The sequence below is a fragment of the Labrus mixtus genome, chromosome 4 (genome assembly GCF_963584025.1).
Source record: "Labrus mixtus chromosome 4, fLabMix1.1, whole genome shotgun sequence".
In the NCBI taxonomy this organism is placed as follows: domain Eukaryota; kingdom Metazoa; phylum Chordata; class Actinopteri; order Labriformes; family Labridae; genus Labrus; species Labrus mixtus.
Window position 1 is genome coordinate 15,656,912 of NC_083615.1, and position 16,391 is coordinate 15,673,302.

The 16,391-nt window shown below is 40.6% G+C and overlaps 1 protein-coding gene across 1 annotated transcript in view; it reads right to left on the minus strand.

The window, feature by feature from the left end:
• Positions 1-15,277, minus strand: part of swap70b (switching B cell complex subunit SWAP70b) — a 30,210-nt gene extending 14,933 nt beyond the window's left edge. Inside the window, exons 1-4 of the mRNA XM_061036026.1 lie at positions 15,122-15,277; positions 11,330-11,470; positions 2,548-2,721; positions 705-932 (exon numbers count right to left, since the gene is read on the minus strand). Of these exons, the coding sequence (XP_060892009.1) occupies positions 705-932; positions 2,548-2,721; positions 11,330-11,470; positions 15,122-15,217 (639 nt within the window). The 5' untranslated portion in view covers positions 15,218-15,277. The remainder of the gene's footprint in view (positions 1-704; positions 933-2,547; positions 2,722-11,329; positions 11,471-15,121) is intronic.
• Positions 15,278-16,391: the final 1,114 nt, after the last annotated feature.

Here is a 16,391-nt window from a genome sequence, read left to right on the forward strand (position 1 = left end):
TGTACGGGGGGGGGGGGGGGGGGGGGTAACTCGGGATCTAACAACACCTATGTTCATCATAGAGTCTCATTTATGACCTTTCTTTATTCCTTGCAAAATGATCACCTGTATTTGGCTGTACACTTTTATTCTTACAAAATCATTTAACTTCTCAGCTGTTGCAAACTTTCTTGGTGTAATAAAGGACCCGACTGACGACAAACTTAACTTTTGCTTAGTCAGACCTTTTTCCTGTTTTTATTTTCTCTTAAGACTTGATACAGAAAGTCGTACTTTTTGTGTGAGCTGTTAATGCAGTCAACCCACGTTATATGGGAGAAGAAGCAGTGTTTTCTTTTTCCAATTAGGATACTTTGGGGCTTTTTAGACCTTAATTATTTAGAGACAGGACAGTGGAGTCAGCAATCAGGGAGAGAGAGAGAGTAGGGAATAACATGTGGGAATGAAGCTACAGGTAGGATTCAAACCTCGGCCGCCTGCTTGGAGGACTAGAGCCTCCATACATAGGGAGCGACCTAACCACTCGGCTACCAGCGCCCCCCAGAAGCAGTGTTTTCTTAATCAGTGTACCATCGACTGATTTTGAAGCAGAGTGAGAACAGAAAGCTCAATTAGCCGAGTCACTGAGGGGATGGAGCCGAGTAAAGGATCAGGTTCAGAGACTGTACCATCTGCTCCGTGTGTGCAGGTGTCGTGCTGCTCACCTGTTTGAGCACGTCCAGGATGAGCTCATGGTAGACCTCGTTGATGCCCATGGAGAGTGTCTGGCGGTCCATCCCTTTGCTGAACTGACCCGACCCGATGAGCTTGATGAACTCCCAGGCGTTCAGACTCTGCTCCTTCGAGATCAGCTGCAGCTTGTAGTCCTCGAAGCGCTCCTCCACCCAGCTGCCCCCCATCGCCTCCGTCAGCTTACGCAAGAAGTACTCGATCTGAGTGTGGACACACATACAAGCTCATAAACACAAGAGCACATGATGGTGCGATAACAGCACACACAAGGCTAAATGTTGTATGTTTTTCTACTTCATTCAAACAGCTGTTCTTTTATACGACAGACCCTGTGTTTGTCCTGCAAGCCAACTTTACATGGGCTGATTGAAGAGGATACATTTTCATTTCTTTTGCAAACAAACCTTCCTGTGATTCAGCTGTGATGTTTGTTATACCCCAACAATAAATCTTCCAGCGTTTGTTAAAGAACAGGAAGCTGGAAACTTCCTTTTCTGCTCTTGAGTAACATATTTTCAGCCGGCCAGTTGCTGCAGCAGTGAAGCTGCACATTATCAACAAGACTGGAGAGAAAAAGAGGATTTTCTGGCACAAACTTCACCAACTGACAAGGTGCATGAAGAGTGAAAGGCTTAGAAGAGGTCAAAATGCTCCAGCAACACTTGTTAACTTATTAACAATTTAGAGCGACGCGTTTCCGCTCGTGGTCTTTGACAAGACAACAGAAATGCGGCTCTACGTCAGGTCTAAACTGTGACATGAACAAATGGCCTTTTCAATCAGTTGTTAATACTGAAGAGGGAAGTTCAAACTGGAAACCAGAACAAGTATGGATTTATTCTATAAGGACATTAATAACTTCCCCCCATATCCCCCCAGAAGAGTAACTCTAGAGGAATAGAGAACGGTTACTGGCCGAAATCGATCAAGTTAAATTATGAAATTCATCCGGTAGTACACAGCAAGTTTACACCGCTATCCACTGAGAGTGGATCAAGTAAATTCTTCAGTGTAGAAGTAAAATAACACTACCACAAATTAGCCAAAAAAAAGGTTTTATGGAAAAGAAAAAAAACTGTCCTGTTTGAAACATGTTGCTCTCATATCTGATAAAATGTTTGATCTGATTATGACTTGTTTACTTCCTGTTAGATACAACCGTTTCCGGATGATGATCACACGATTGTGTCAGAAATGTTATTTCAGTGAAGCATTGAGACGTTTAGTATACACTACAAAACAGTGTTTTAACATGTTTTATATGAAACACTTCATGTCGAGTATCGTGCTGGCATTATTATATTAAAGCTTTTAAACAATCCCAGAGTCCCCCATGTACTTAAGCTTGACGTACGGGGTCTGTCTTGCTTCCTAAGATATAACTGAGCCGGTAATGTTTTACGTTTGAGCCTGTTCGGGTGTGATCTTTAGAAGTAATGTGTTAAGGAGGAAGACACAAATGTTTGCATTCAATAGTATGTCGATCTAGATTTATGTTAAAGGCAAGCTGCAACCTCCTAGGCTGTAGAATGAAGCCAACATTAAGTGCAGTTCCTAGAGAGTCCACTTGAGGCTGGCTCCAAGAGTGAGTTGATCCTTGTTAGGTTCAACACTAGAAGGCCAAACTTTACAGCAGTGTTAAACATGCTTACAGCCTGGGTCTCTATATGCAAATTCAACCATCCATTCATGACAACACGGCTGATATTTGTTCAAACTTAACTTTGAGTTCAGTATCCATATATCTAACGGATACGATCGCCTTTATACAGCTTCATGAACTTGAGGTGGACGTGATCCACGGTGAACAGTTACCTCCTCTGTGACGATGCTCAGCGGGTATCTGTCCTCTGACACGAAGTTGAAGATGCACCAGATCTTGAAGGCGTCTTCGTTGGAGATGAACAGCTGGCTTTGGCCCAGGTTTTTCCTGAAGCACAACGTCCAGCACATCTTGTTGAAGTCCTGACGGTCAAAGTTATCCGTCACCTGAGTCAGAGCAGAACAACAGCAACAGCGGTGAGTCAGTGTTTCTTGTGAGACACCAGGGGAGAACTGTGGGTTTGTTTTTAAGGAAGGAATCATAGGGAGCAAGAGACAACAAATAAAACCCTGTGAGCTGGAATATATTAACATCTTAGTAAGAAATGACCAACATTTCCGGATGTAACATTTTAACATGAAATACATAACTTTCATATTCTTCCTTTTTTTCCCCCCCAAAAGGTTACAATTTAAGTCTTTATATGCTTTTGTTCGAGAGAGGACAGTGACAGTGGAGTGAGTTGGAAACTGAGATGAGAGCGGGGAATGACATGCAGCAAAGTGCAAAGAGTTGGAGTTTAACCTTGGCTGCTCGCTATGAGGACTATAGAATCTGTACACATGCTGCGCAACATGTGTCTAAAGGGGGCGGGGTTTCTCTCAAGCTTTTCCAAACTCAAGACAGCCAGTATAATACTCCTCAAAAAGGATGACATACCTTCTCTAACTGGTCCAAACTCCATTTATTACCAACTCATTGATGTTGTTGCAGCATTAAAATGTTTTCAATGATTACAAAATAAAACAACAGTCAATCAGAGTTTTCACTTTCAACAGGTAATTACATTTTTCTGCTTTAGGTTTGCCGCTTAAACTCATAAACATTGAATTAAAACCTCACTAAACTTTGTATAATTGACATTTTTACAAAAGGAAGGAAGGGACGGTGGTAAATTCTCACATCTCACAAACACAATACCAAGAGTGCACAGATTAAACATCCACATGCTAAGCAGTGATGACTAAAAATCACTGAGCATGTCCAAATAGCATCTCAAGATAATGAGTCAGCTTCTCAAAATATTTAATTTGTATCTTACAATAACCTAGAATTTCAAAATGGTGAGAAACCACAAACTCAAGTGAAAGAGAGTTTGTTTTTCTGGGAAAGAAACTCAAAAAAATCTCTAGGGTTCAAATTCCAGAGACAAATGTGAGGACGGCTCTTGAAAGGGTACAATTGGTCCTTTGGAGAGGAACTGTTCTCCTCAAGCCAGTGAACCAGGAGCATCGCCATGGAGACTCCTGGCAGGTCGAGCGAGCAGTCATGTTGTCAAGAAGCACATCTCGACCTGCTGGCAGCTGTCCCGTCAAACAAGCCACCAGCAAAGACACCAAAACAACTTAAGAAACCAAATATTAGCAAAGACGCTGTGAGAGATGTGGCCGAGCAGCCGTCATACAAATTAAAGATGACAGAAAAAGCTACAAAAACAGACAAGTTGTTCATCGAGCAGCACGGGACAGATCTGATGTTTCTACTTTTTTTTATCTCTTCTACAAAAAGCATCATGAGTCAATCTGAGCTGCAGCTAGAACAACATTGTGATGTATCATGAACACACCACAAGGAGTCTGCTAGGAGATAATAATAACCAAGAGGTTTTCACACTACAATGACCGTCATCTCAAACAGAAGCAGTCAGTTACTTTAAACCATTTAAAGGTACAATGACACTGTGCACATACTCTACACTAAGAGTGGAGTCATAAGTACATTCTTCCAAAAGATGATGTAAAAAGTTGCATAAAATCGAGACACTCAATTATAATACAGGTATTTCAAATTTGCACTCATTAGGCTACTCAGTTCAACGTACTTTGTTACATCCCAAAACAAAAATGAAAGGTCTTTCAGTAAATTCATAACTCTATATACGCACATCTGAATCGTTGAATACTGGCTGCTGGACAAACAATAAATACAAAGGCAAAATAAAAAGACTTAGGACACGTGTCCACTGAGCAGAAAAGTGCTGACTGTGCGCTCAGGAGCTGAGAATAAAAACGCTGCACGTTCGTCCCGTCTCTATGACAACAGTCTGTTGACAACAACCGCTGTATGACAGACACTGCTCAGTTATTTTTTACAGTGAGAATGTTTTTACCGCAGCAGATATGAAGCAAAGAGGATGTGGGGACAATACATAATCCGTAGGAGTACAAAATATGGGGGATATGGGGATATCCTACATTTGGAGAAGAGCCCCGGTGATGTCATTAGAGCCTTTCTGAAAAGATTTTCACATTGAAGCACTCTGAGCTAAAAAAATAAATAAATAAAATAAAAAAGGTAAGATATGATAAATGTCTTCATCACAGGTTAGACAGGGACCATGAAGTAAAGACAGCTGAGGCATGTTTAGGACCATTTTGGTCTACTTTTGGTCAAAGTACACGTCCACTCAGCGAACTGCAGTCGTTATCAAACACTTTAAAACCTACCGGTAAATAGCATTGCCCTCATATTAGTTTGGTCAACGTGAACAGAAGACTGAGTCAGTGGTTCTCTGCAAAACAACTCGCACTGATTTAACTATTTCCTGCGCTGAGTGTGAGAGACATTCAGCCTGAGTGAACTTTTCTAAAAGCTGCACAGGATCTGATGTAACGCTCCATTGTACGGGCCAAGTGTGAGGGCCCGGGCTGTGTGAAAAACCTGGATGTTAAAGAAATTAAATTGTGTTAAATCTCCAAAACAACCAGAATAACCAAAACCCTCCAGAACTTTATTTAAAGTTAGCTTTAAATAAAGTTTGAAGTTTAGTCCTTCAGTTAGTCTTCTTTCTTTTGTGTTTCAGCTTGAATAATGAGACAAGTGCAAAACAAAGACAGCAGAGAGAAGGTCTGCACAAAGTGACTGTAGCAAAGATTACTATTTGTTTCCTTTCACTTCCTCTCTTTTCCCACTGCATCTCCTTTAGTACACTTCCTGGCTTCTCACTCTCTCCTCTCCCCCTTGATTGGTTGTTGTTTGCACTCTGTCACTAATTAATTAGATTGAATTCACCTGCCTACTCCTTATTTAAGACTGCACTCCCTTCTACTCATTTTTTCATCCTCACATGGGGCAGTTCAGCAATGCATGGATGTTCAATCCCATGTGTGTCTTCTGTTACCCCTCATGATTTACCTACTTTGACAAAATAAACCTGTTACCTGAACTCAAGTCTTGTTGGATTCCTGCATCCTGACCCGATGCCCCCATGGTGATAGTACCTCAACTTTGAACCCTTCTTAACAGTGACTTCGGGTGATAATAATCATCTGAGGAAGGCCTCTAGTCGAGATGTCGTGATGGAAAAAAAAAACGTTTTCTGGCACTCGTGAATGTGCAGGCAAACCTTCCTCTCTCTGCTCGAATAAACACCAGATACAAAGATCTTTAGTAGTGGTACTACAGCAGAAAGAGAAACTTATCTCTTTACAACTTAACTTCTTGTGCTCGATATGATCAAAGCAGTCATTGTTTTAAAAAAAAATACTAGTAAATTATTTTGCAGTCACTAGAAAACAGTTCACAAATCCTAAAAAGATTCAAGAGCATCAGTTTACCAACCTTGAAAAATGACCACATGGCTACATCAAGTTCTCTTAAAAAGAATCAAAAACTTCAAGTTGTTGCATTAAGCTGCACAATTTTAGCTACAGCCCGACCGATTAATTTGCCAGGCCGACAATATCAGCCGATATTAGCTTATCCATAGTTATGGGTATCGGCTAATTTTTTCCACAGATATGCGCTGATCGTATTGGATTTATTTACAAGTCAAATAGCATTTTATTTAAGTTTCATTGTATTACACTAGCAGTTCTCTTTCACCAGCAGAGGGCGCTATATGGATTACATCAAGCATTATCACCCTCCAGAGTGTCAAGCGGTGATGCACGAACATGTGCAGTTAATTTCCAGTTGAGTGACCATCTTGTCTTCATTAGATATCTTTACCAAAAGTGTTTGATATCTGACAAATTGACTGGCTAATAAATTAGCCGATACCGATAGTCACTGGATATGCTACTATCGGCTGATATTATCGGCTGGACAATTAATCGATCAGGCTCTTTTTTTTTTCACAATAATTGTAAGCATTGTTACAATACACCTACATCATTTTAGTTTGATATTTGATGCTTTTTATGGTTTGAGGGATTGTGTAAGTCCCCCTTAGTCCTGCAGAGTTTAAACTATATGTTCAGTTAGAATGACAAATTGAACTGATGTCAACTCAAGTTGAACACAGCTGCTTCTCTTTTTCAGAGGAGGAGGGGGGGAACCTTTACTCTCCTCTCAGCCTACAGGTGGTGTTTACGGTCTAAAGATAGATTCTGGGTGGCGTACCATGCCGCTGTGAAAACACTCCTCCCCTCAACACTTCAAACTGTGGAGGCCAGATAGTGGGTTGAATAAAAATCTACTCTGTCCTTTACTTGACATGAGGATCTCTCCTTTGTGAGGATGAGGACGGTTCTGTTCATGTTGTGTCATCCTGCTGCTTTTAAACGGGAGGTTTTGAATGAGTCAGCACAAACTAAGAGCAGAGAGAGAGACGCTGGCAGGATGACAGCAGTGAGGTTGTGAAAGTTGAGTTTGTTAGAAAGAGGAGCTCTGGGTCTCACATTGTTGTGTCATGCTCGTCTCGTTTGTCTTTGTCCTCGTGGCCCTCTTTCTCTGTCTCTAAGTCATTTCTATCACTCTCTCTCTCTCTCCTTCATTCACTCGTTCAGTCTCCTCGCAGAAACAATCAGAGCCTTGTCAGCCTGCCGCTCCACCGCCACATGTTCATTAGGATTCAGCATCGTTATCTGAGCGTTTACAACTCGCACAGAAACTCCACAGAGCAGAAAAACCAAAGCGAGACGAGTCAGATTTGAAAACACAGCGAGACAATGAAAATGCCTGTACCAGTTAAACAGGACTATCAGCTCTTAAAACACAGCGTTTTACAGCAGGAGGGAAAGGACAGCAGTGTGTGTTCAGACATGATATATAATTAAATCATTTAAAAAAGAGGAAATTAAAAGGCCTTTTTAGTGCTTCAAGGCGTGAAACCACCAAAACAATCTGCAGGTGTTTGATGTAGTTATGATACTGTTACCAAAACTGTAAAATGCCTCAGGTACTGCCTTCAATGTGGCACCGATCTAAGATCACATTTTATACACTCCGAATGAAACCAGTTCTTCGAGGCGCTGGTTAGTGTGCACGCCCCATTTACGGAGGCTGTAGTCCTCCAAGCGGGCGGCCCAGGTTCAAATCCGACCTGTGGTCCTTTCCCCCACTCTGGCTCTTCCTGAATTTCAACGCTAATAAAAAAGGAACAAAATGCCCCAAAAAATGTATATACATCAGTTCTTCTTCATGGGAAAAAAATCAGCAGCATACACAGCAGGTAGCCCTTAACTACCACCATGTCTACTTCTGGTAAATACTGGTTTAGTGTTTGTTAGGTAGTTTTAAGTATCAGTGGAAGTGGGAATGGCTCATGAAACCATGACAATTAGAGCCTGATTAATCATCATGAAATGTCCTCATTAAGGTCCTCACAAAGCTAAACATAGCGCTCTTTTTTGTTGACACACATGAACAGAGAGTTATGTCAGAGCCACAGAGGATCACTGGTTTCACTTGTTTCCATTTGCTGCTCTGTTAATCTTCAGAGTGAAACATCTTGAGCTTTGACATCACCTTGTTTTGCTTCGTTTCTGGACTAGAAACTCGATTCTTTTGACGTAGGATACCTAAGTTTCTGGTCACACATTCACAAACACACACACATTCACATTCACATACATGGTTTCCTTGTGTGACCGGGTGGAGTTTCCTCAGGAGAGAGAGCAATTCAATGCACTGACCGACGCCCTCGCTCTCGTCTGGCCAGGTCACCTCCACTTCAATGGCTGGGTGGGACAGTTGTGTTTGAGTGTGTACGGAAAGAAACGTAAAAGTGACGTCATGTTTCTTTTCCTGAACCTGAATCCAGAATTGTACATTTCTCTAAACGGGGTGATTTGTTTGAGTTTCACCTGACTGATGCCACGTTGTTGCCCATTAAAAACACGTCGTACAACTTTCTAGAATCTACTTCATGTCTGAAGAGCGGAAACAAGAAACCAGTGGCAAAACATTTATGATAAAAAATAAACCCTCAAGTTGCTCAGAAGTTGAAAAAAAAAAATCATTACTGGTTTGCAAAAGTGTGACCGAAGTGTCACCTCTGACCATGAGGGCGTTTCCATAACAACACTCGGTGCCAGCTGCAGCCTGCGTGTTTGACAAAAAGCAAGAAGTAAAGGGGAATTTAAAAAAATACAAAGTTCAGATCTCCGAGGGAAGTCTTGTGGTTAACGGACTCACCACAAGTACACAAAGTGTTTTAGTCCCATAACATGTCACAGAAATTACAAAACTGCAGACACACATACATGTAGACTTCAGAGCATCTACGGGAGCACTGATTGGCCACATGTGTGTTGACAGCAGAGCTCTTGTTTCATTGTCATAGTAATGAGCCGTAATGAAGCCCCGCTGTCACAACGCCTTCAGAGATTCATATTGATTCTTAAAGATGTAATACTGGTGTCACAGTCTTTGAATTCACATTGCATAAAGGCGTTGCGGAAGTGCGAGAGAGCGTGGCACTGCGGGAGCTCCACATACACACACAGTCAGACATGCACACACACGCACACACACAGCGCTGCTCTCCCCTGCTGGTTCAGACGATCCAGTCTTGCTCCTGTAGCACCTCTGTCAATACCTCTGAAGGCGGCAGAAGAAGGATGACTTTGTTCCCCAATTAAGTCTCTGCAACATTCATACTGAAGGGAAAACGTCATGGGGCTGTAAATATTGCGCCTTGAAACGGTGGTCTGAATACGGCTTAGATAGATGTAAGTGCAAAAATTAACTATTATTAGCATTTGAACATACATTTTGGCATTTCATTAAAAATGTATCCAAGCAAACGTTGGTTTCTGAAGCAGTGTTTGAAGCCCAAGATGGCGGTCGCAGGTCAACTTATTGTAAATATTGTAAACTTTTGGTCAAACCAGCGACAGAGCTGAGGCGGACCTTAAGCTTCCTAGCAAAGAGCTTCAGTTTGCAGCTACAGACAGTAAGAAAAGGTCCTGGGATCAGAGATATTAAGTCCTGTTACTCCTCTGACTGATGAAGGTCAGTAGACTAAGATAGACCTGTAGATAAGAATAAGCCAGTGTTTCAGTCTGCGTATGATCAAAAAAGTCCATCCAGCATGTGCATACAAAAATTAGGTATTTCTCTTAGCCCTGATCAGAACAGATAAGTTATATAACATATCACCCCCTGTACATTGTGTAAGAATGAACGGCTTTTGCAGCCAGCCTCAATTGGACACTCCAAAAACTGCAGCTTTTTTGCTCTTCCTCATTGGCTTCATCACCAGAGCCAATCACCAGAGGTTGCCGCTTGGTCGAAACGGTTTTAAATCCATAAATATTATCAATTATCATGATTTTTTTTTTTGAATGCCACTTCAACTTGAACAACCATAAAAACTCTGATAAACAAACTTCAGGACCAACACATTAAATATACGAGAAGTTTCAGAGGAGGTTGATCATGACAATAGAATTCTGGAAGTTGCCGTGATGACATCATGTGAGAAGAATTCCACACAAGAGCGAGCTCTATCACGGGTCAGTGCTCCTCATGACGGCATAAAAACAAACAGGCTTCTTTAATTAGTCATATTTCCTGGCTACACAATCACCAGCCCTCCCATTGAGCTGTGACCCACTCTGACATCATCACAGAGCGACACACAGGAGGCTGAATGAGCCGACTCACCGATCAATAACGAGGTTTGTGTAGCTCAGCATTGAACAATGCCCGTTGGACACAATAGAGAGAGGGTCAGCATCTCTATACTCATACTGTGAGTCAATCAATGGATTGTTACCACCTGATAAAACCGCTCTTGATCGGCATCTTTAGTAGAACTTGCTGTGTAATCAGTTAACAAACAATCACGGACACCTATTAGCCTCCGGGTGCGATGACCACCGTGGTTATCCGAATACATAAAAAAGGATTTCAGAGCTCTTTCAGGGACTTCTATAGAGTTAAGTCCAAAGGAAATCCAAATGTCAAGCAAATGAGCATTTGGGGAAATTTGTTTGTTTTGAATATGAGGATGTGAACTTCTTTATGGAAGTCAAGAAACGGCAAAACATGTACTTCTCAATGATAGATCCTTAATTTGCATATAAACTTAAAGAGCGGTCTCCTTTGCTGTGTAATCTTCAAATGATGCCCGGTTTTAGTTTAATTTGGATGGACATTATGGTTTTATGTTGTTTTTATACCAGAAAAGGGCTTTTAGTAAACATTCCCACAACAAGCTCTAAATGGTTCACTCAGTCCACCTCTGAGACAAAACTCTGGGCACAAAAACAAGGCAGAAGCTCACTGCTGCTGGTAAGCTCAAGGTCAAGTTTGTGATACTGTCTACATTTCCAGATAAAGAGAGGAGTCACTTCCAGTGCAGAGCGATGACGCACTCTGCCCAACAGAAATGACAGAAGTCAAACCCATTGACTGATATTATTTCCTCTTTGGTGCATCTCCACCTTACTTTCTTTTAAACCCACTGGGAGAATTAATCATTAAGTGTTTGACACATGTGCTGAAGTAACCAAAGAAAGTATAAGGAAAACGTGCAAACTCCTCACAGCAATGTCCCATATCTACCCTGTCAGGAGTGTAAAACTCCACTGAGTGTTGACCGACCTTATCCAGGATGAATTTGTTCAGGTACGGCATGTATCCCTGGTTGGAGACGGGACCCTCGTCGTCGTCTTTGAAATGCTCCTCCAGAGCCACAGGGTCGTGTGGGATCTTCATCACTGTGCATAAGTTATGGGACAGCACCTGGAATGATGGGAAAACATCCTCTGTTAGTGACTGATGGGTGAATAACATAACAGTCGTTTTCATTAGAAGTGTGAAATGTGTTTATGAAATGAATCGGTGAGCATGATGAATCTGCAAGCTCAGGTTTTAGCTTCTCTGGTTGAAGCACTTGGTCCCTCTTCTGTTCAGAAAGATTTGATGTCATCCTCTTTCAGGTCGGGCCAATAACAGCCCTTAAACTAAAAAAGGGCGAGTTTGATTGATGACTCTTTGGGGGCACAGATGGCCTAGCGGTTAGGTCGTCCCCATTTACAGAGGCAATAGTCCTCCAAGTGGGCGGCCTGAGTTCAAGTCTGATCTGCAGCTTCTTTCCAGCATCTCATCCCCCACTCTCTCTACTCTATCCACTGTCCTGTCCAAATAAAGGCAAAAGTCCTCAAAGTTGGCTGCCATTAAAACGGAAGGTTCAGTATCCGCTATCACTTTGAGTATTCAACAACTGGTCAGTAGTTCAAGTTAAATCAAAATGGTAGTATTTTTGGTCCTTTTAGAAACCAAACAATTAACAGAGAGGTTTAAGATTCATTTGTATGTGTGAATTAGTCTGGTGATGTTCGGCTTCCAGAGACTGAGGTCACTTCTTAAACGGTCGAAATTAAACATGATCATACAAACATGAAGCCTAAAGTGTTTCATGTTGAAACATTTCAACGGGAATACACATTTAGTGAAACTAAAAATAAACTACATTAATAAAACAGTGAGATATAAATAACTGAAAGAAAAAACAAAAGGTCAACTAAGAAGAAATCAACAACATGGATAAAAGATATTTTTTAAAAACAATGCTTTTTGGGCGCCAGTAGCATTGTGGTTAGTGTACATGAGACTGTTGTCCTCCTAGCGGGCGGCCCGGGTTCAAATGCGACCTGTGGCTCCTTTCATGCATGTCATTCCCCACTCACTCTCACTCTCTCTCTCTCTAAGATTTCTGACTCTACCTGCTGTTCTATCTCTACAATAAAGGCACAAAAAGCCCCAAAAATAAAACAGCAATATTATACAACCTCAGACTAAAGAATCACATTCAAATGAAGTCTCTTTATGATTTATTAAACTAATCCAGTAATAACTCGTTCATTGGGAAATGAAACTAAATGAACTCCTCATGAAGGTTGTATTGCACAACAATGGACTGACATATCTTTGTTTCAGAAGTAGAATCTCAAGCATTCAATTTGAGGAACCGAGTATTTTCTAAGAACGAGTCACCCGAATGAACAGACGCTGTGGGGGGGGGTGAAGCATCATAACACCTGTTAGCAGGGAGTCACATGTGGAGGGGGGAAAAAAGCTGTGACGACTGAGAGGCAGCTCCTGGCAGCTTTTCACTAATATTTACATTTTTAAAACATCATCTTAAAATTGTTATTTTATTTAATTTTTAATCAAATTCATCAGGTACCACAACATTTTGACTGTCATGCCTCGTCTCTTCCTCAGTGAAAAGGTGATATGATCATAATAGATTAAAAAAAGTTAAATGCTTATGAAGTGTGCAATAAATAAACCCGACCCGACCGATATGACTCCAGTGTATTTTTACACTGCAGCAGAAACTGAGACATTTTTCCCTTTTAGTTCCTTGTGTGGATCGAACTCAAAGAAACAACAACATCCTACACTTCTCATAATGCAACTCAACAGCGGCTCTAATCAGACTCGTTGTCCTTCCTTTAGTAAGTCCAAACATTTCTGTCTCCAGCTGGCAAACTTTGAGGACGACACCTGACATTTTTCTCTCAGACTGTAAGAAGCTTTGAACCTCGAGCTGCTGAGAGAAACGATCAACAACAATCATGTTTATGTTTCATAAAAGGGAGAGTATGTGAGTGAAAGATAGACAGCTTCACATATCAGATCTTTCTTATCACTGAGCACACCTGTCTGGTGTTGAAACTGGTCCTTTGGAGATGTAAAACAAGTAGCTGTAGATTCAGAGTTAGCCGACCTAGAAACCTGACCTTCACTGTTGATTCCTGCTTAAATTGCTGAACAATGATTGGCCGACACACCGCTGGAGTAATGTGGGTGTGTCTCTCAGTTGAATGCATGTTAAGAAATATCCACAGGAAATATATCAAGTACACTTCTGCCCCAGTTTCCTCTGAGACCGACTCAGTTTACACAAATCGAACAACACATTCAGAGAGTTTCCCAGCTGAAAGTGTCAACATCACAACCATCGCCATGACGCTGGTTGATGTAACTGCACATTTACTCAATACCTAAACCTTACAAGTCAGAGGACTGTGTCAGACACTTTTCTTCACTGCATTTATCTGACAGCTTTATTGATTTTTTTAATGAGTTGATCATCTAGCAGACATCACATGTTGAGCTTCATAGATGAGAAGATTTGTTTCCCTTTCTTTGAGTTCATCTTGAATTATTTACAGATTGGGATGTAAAATGTCATTTGAATGTGTCACTTTGGGCTCCTTCTGACATTAGTTTTTTGGTTTGCATTAGGCTCTGTGCTTTTCTGTTTACATGTCGATTGTATTTGTTTCCGTTGTTTTTATTTACTTACTCTTTATACCGTGGAAGTAGCTGGATGTTTGCATCACTTTGAGTCCCAGACAAATTTCACCAAGGGGAAAACGAAGTGCATGGTATCACATAGTATTTATGTCTTTGTGCTGTTTTTAGGACGTGTATTGCCTGTATATGGACCTCTGATGCAAACTTCCCCTTAGGGACAACAAAGATTTTCCAATCCAATCCAATCGTACCACATCACATAGTACCACATCGTAACATATTATACAGCATCATATCCTTTTGCATCACATCCTTCCTTACTAGTTTTCAAGTTTTTACTACCCACAATACAATCAGTAAGTTAGTGGAGAAAATACTAATCAGACTAATGAATAATTATTATACCCTCAGTATTTCATAATGAGCTGAACTCCAACATTTAAATCCAACGTTTACATTCATACATGAGTAATAATAACCTGATGATAGAACCTATTATAAGATTAGACATTGGTCTGCATTGTTAAGGCTACTTAAAAAAAATAAGCTCATACTCCTGATTGTACTTCAAAGTGATGAGATTTCTACTGGAGTAAAAAATAATCTCATAAGGAAAAGAGATGTGACATGATGTTCTCTTTAACCTTCTTCGTTCATTTTTTACTTTATACACACATTAACCTGTGAATAGAGGGAGTTTACTTGTATTAAACTAGTTGTGTTTGTAGTTTTATTTAAGTAAATGATCGAGCCTAAACATTTTGTCCAGCACACTAAGTTTTCTACCTCCCTGTTGTTTTAAAGTCAAACTAAACTATATTAAAATTACGTCACAATTCTTAACTCGTCATTGAATCAATCAAACAGAGTATTTACAGTAGTTTGGTTGTTTATCCTGCTAAAGACACGTCATTAGCTTTCTTTAATCAGAGTCAAACTGTCAACAGGTGCGTCTCTGGTTCTGATCACAAAGTCAAGAGCAGGAAGAAAAGCGCTCAAAATAAAGCACAAAAATGTGGATGCACACAAAGGACTACACTTTGGCACCGAGTTTCCTGCTTGGCTTCTCTTCAGCTCACACAGCTAATAAAGAAAAATAAAGAAACGAATGAAATAAAAGTTTACCTTCAGCTGAGATTTGGACACTTTCCCGCTTTTGTCCACATCCAGAGCTGTGAACGCGTGCCAGATGGACTTCAGGAGTTCGTCCCGCAGTGGCATCTTTAAACTTTAATATAAAACTTGTTTCTCTTGGTCTTGTTTCTGTGTGTGTGTCTGTGTGTGTGTTTCTTCCTCTGTCGCTGTGTGAGAGTCTGCTCTCTGTCGTCTGGTGAACTCAATGAGAAGGAACAGTCACATGAGGCGCTGTCACTGTTTGCGCTGCGTGTTCAGCGTGGAAATGAGAGAAGAGCTGCAGCTCCGCTCAGCGAGGAAAACACACACACACACACACACACACACACACACACACACACACACACACACACACACACACACACACACACACACACACACACACACACACACACACACACACACACAAACTGAGGGTGAGTTTAACTTAACCTCTACACAAGAAGAAACTATCAGGCTGCACATGTTTTATATCAAATAACTTTTTGTGTTTCTAAACTGACGAGAAAACTAATTTGAAGTTGGAGTGTAGTAGTTAAAAGTCTTCAATCTCCAATCAGATTAATGCTGAGTTCACACTCTCACTGCGCATGCGCAATTAGAGCCCAACACAGAGATGAAACATCTCAAAACAAAGGTGGTGAAACTATTTGTTTTGATGATTTTTTTTAATTGTCCTTACTATTTTATAAAAATGACATATATTCCATGCATGAAAAAAAACTTAAATGTTATTTGATATTTATTTTACTAAATTTAAAGATGAAACTATACTATTTTCGTATGAAACAAACTCCACTTTGATCTCATTGCAAAAATAATGTGTCATTCTGAAAGGCTTTGTTCGCTGAAACAAAAATCCAAAGGTTAATAATCAACATTTATTTTATCTTTACTGCAGGGCTGAGTTTGTTTTATGTTTTGTAAAGAAATAAAACTGGTAAATAAATGCACTAAATCAAAAGGACAGTACTTCCATCTGAATTGTTATGGAGAAGATGCTGAGGTTGAATACATTTACCTTTGACCTGTAGACTCATGTTTGCACTCCTTGAGTAATGGTCTTATTTACATTCAATCACTGATGTTGGTGATCTCAGAGCTCATCGGCGATCAGTACCATGAAAACACTGGATTTCCACCTGCGGGATTGATAAAGTAAATCTTGTCGTCTGATGTGGCGTCATAGTTTTTTGTTGTGATGTAATTTTGTGTTAGTTTAAATTCAGTAAAAGTTTTGGCTTCACATTTAGTTGTTTTA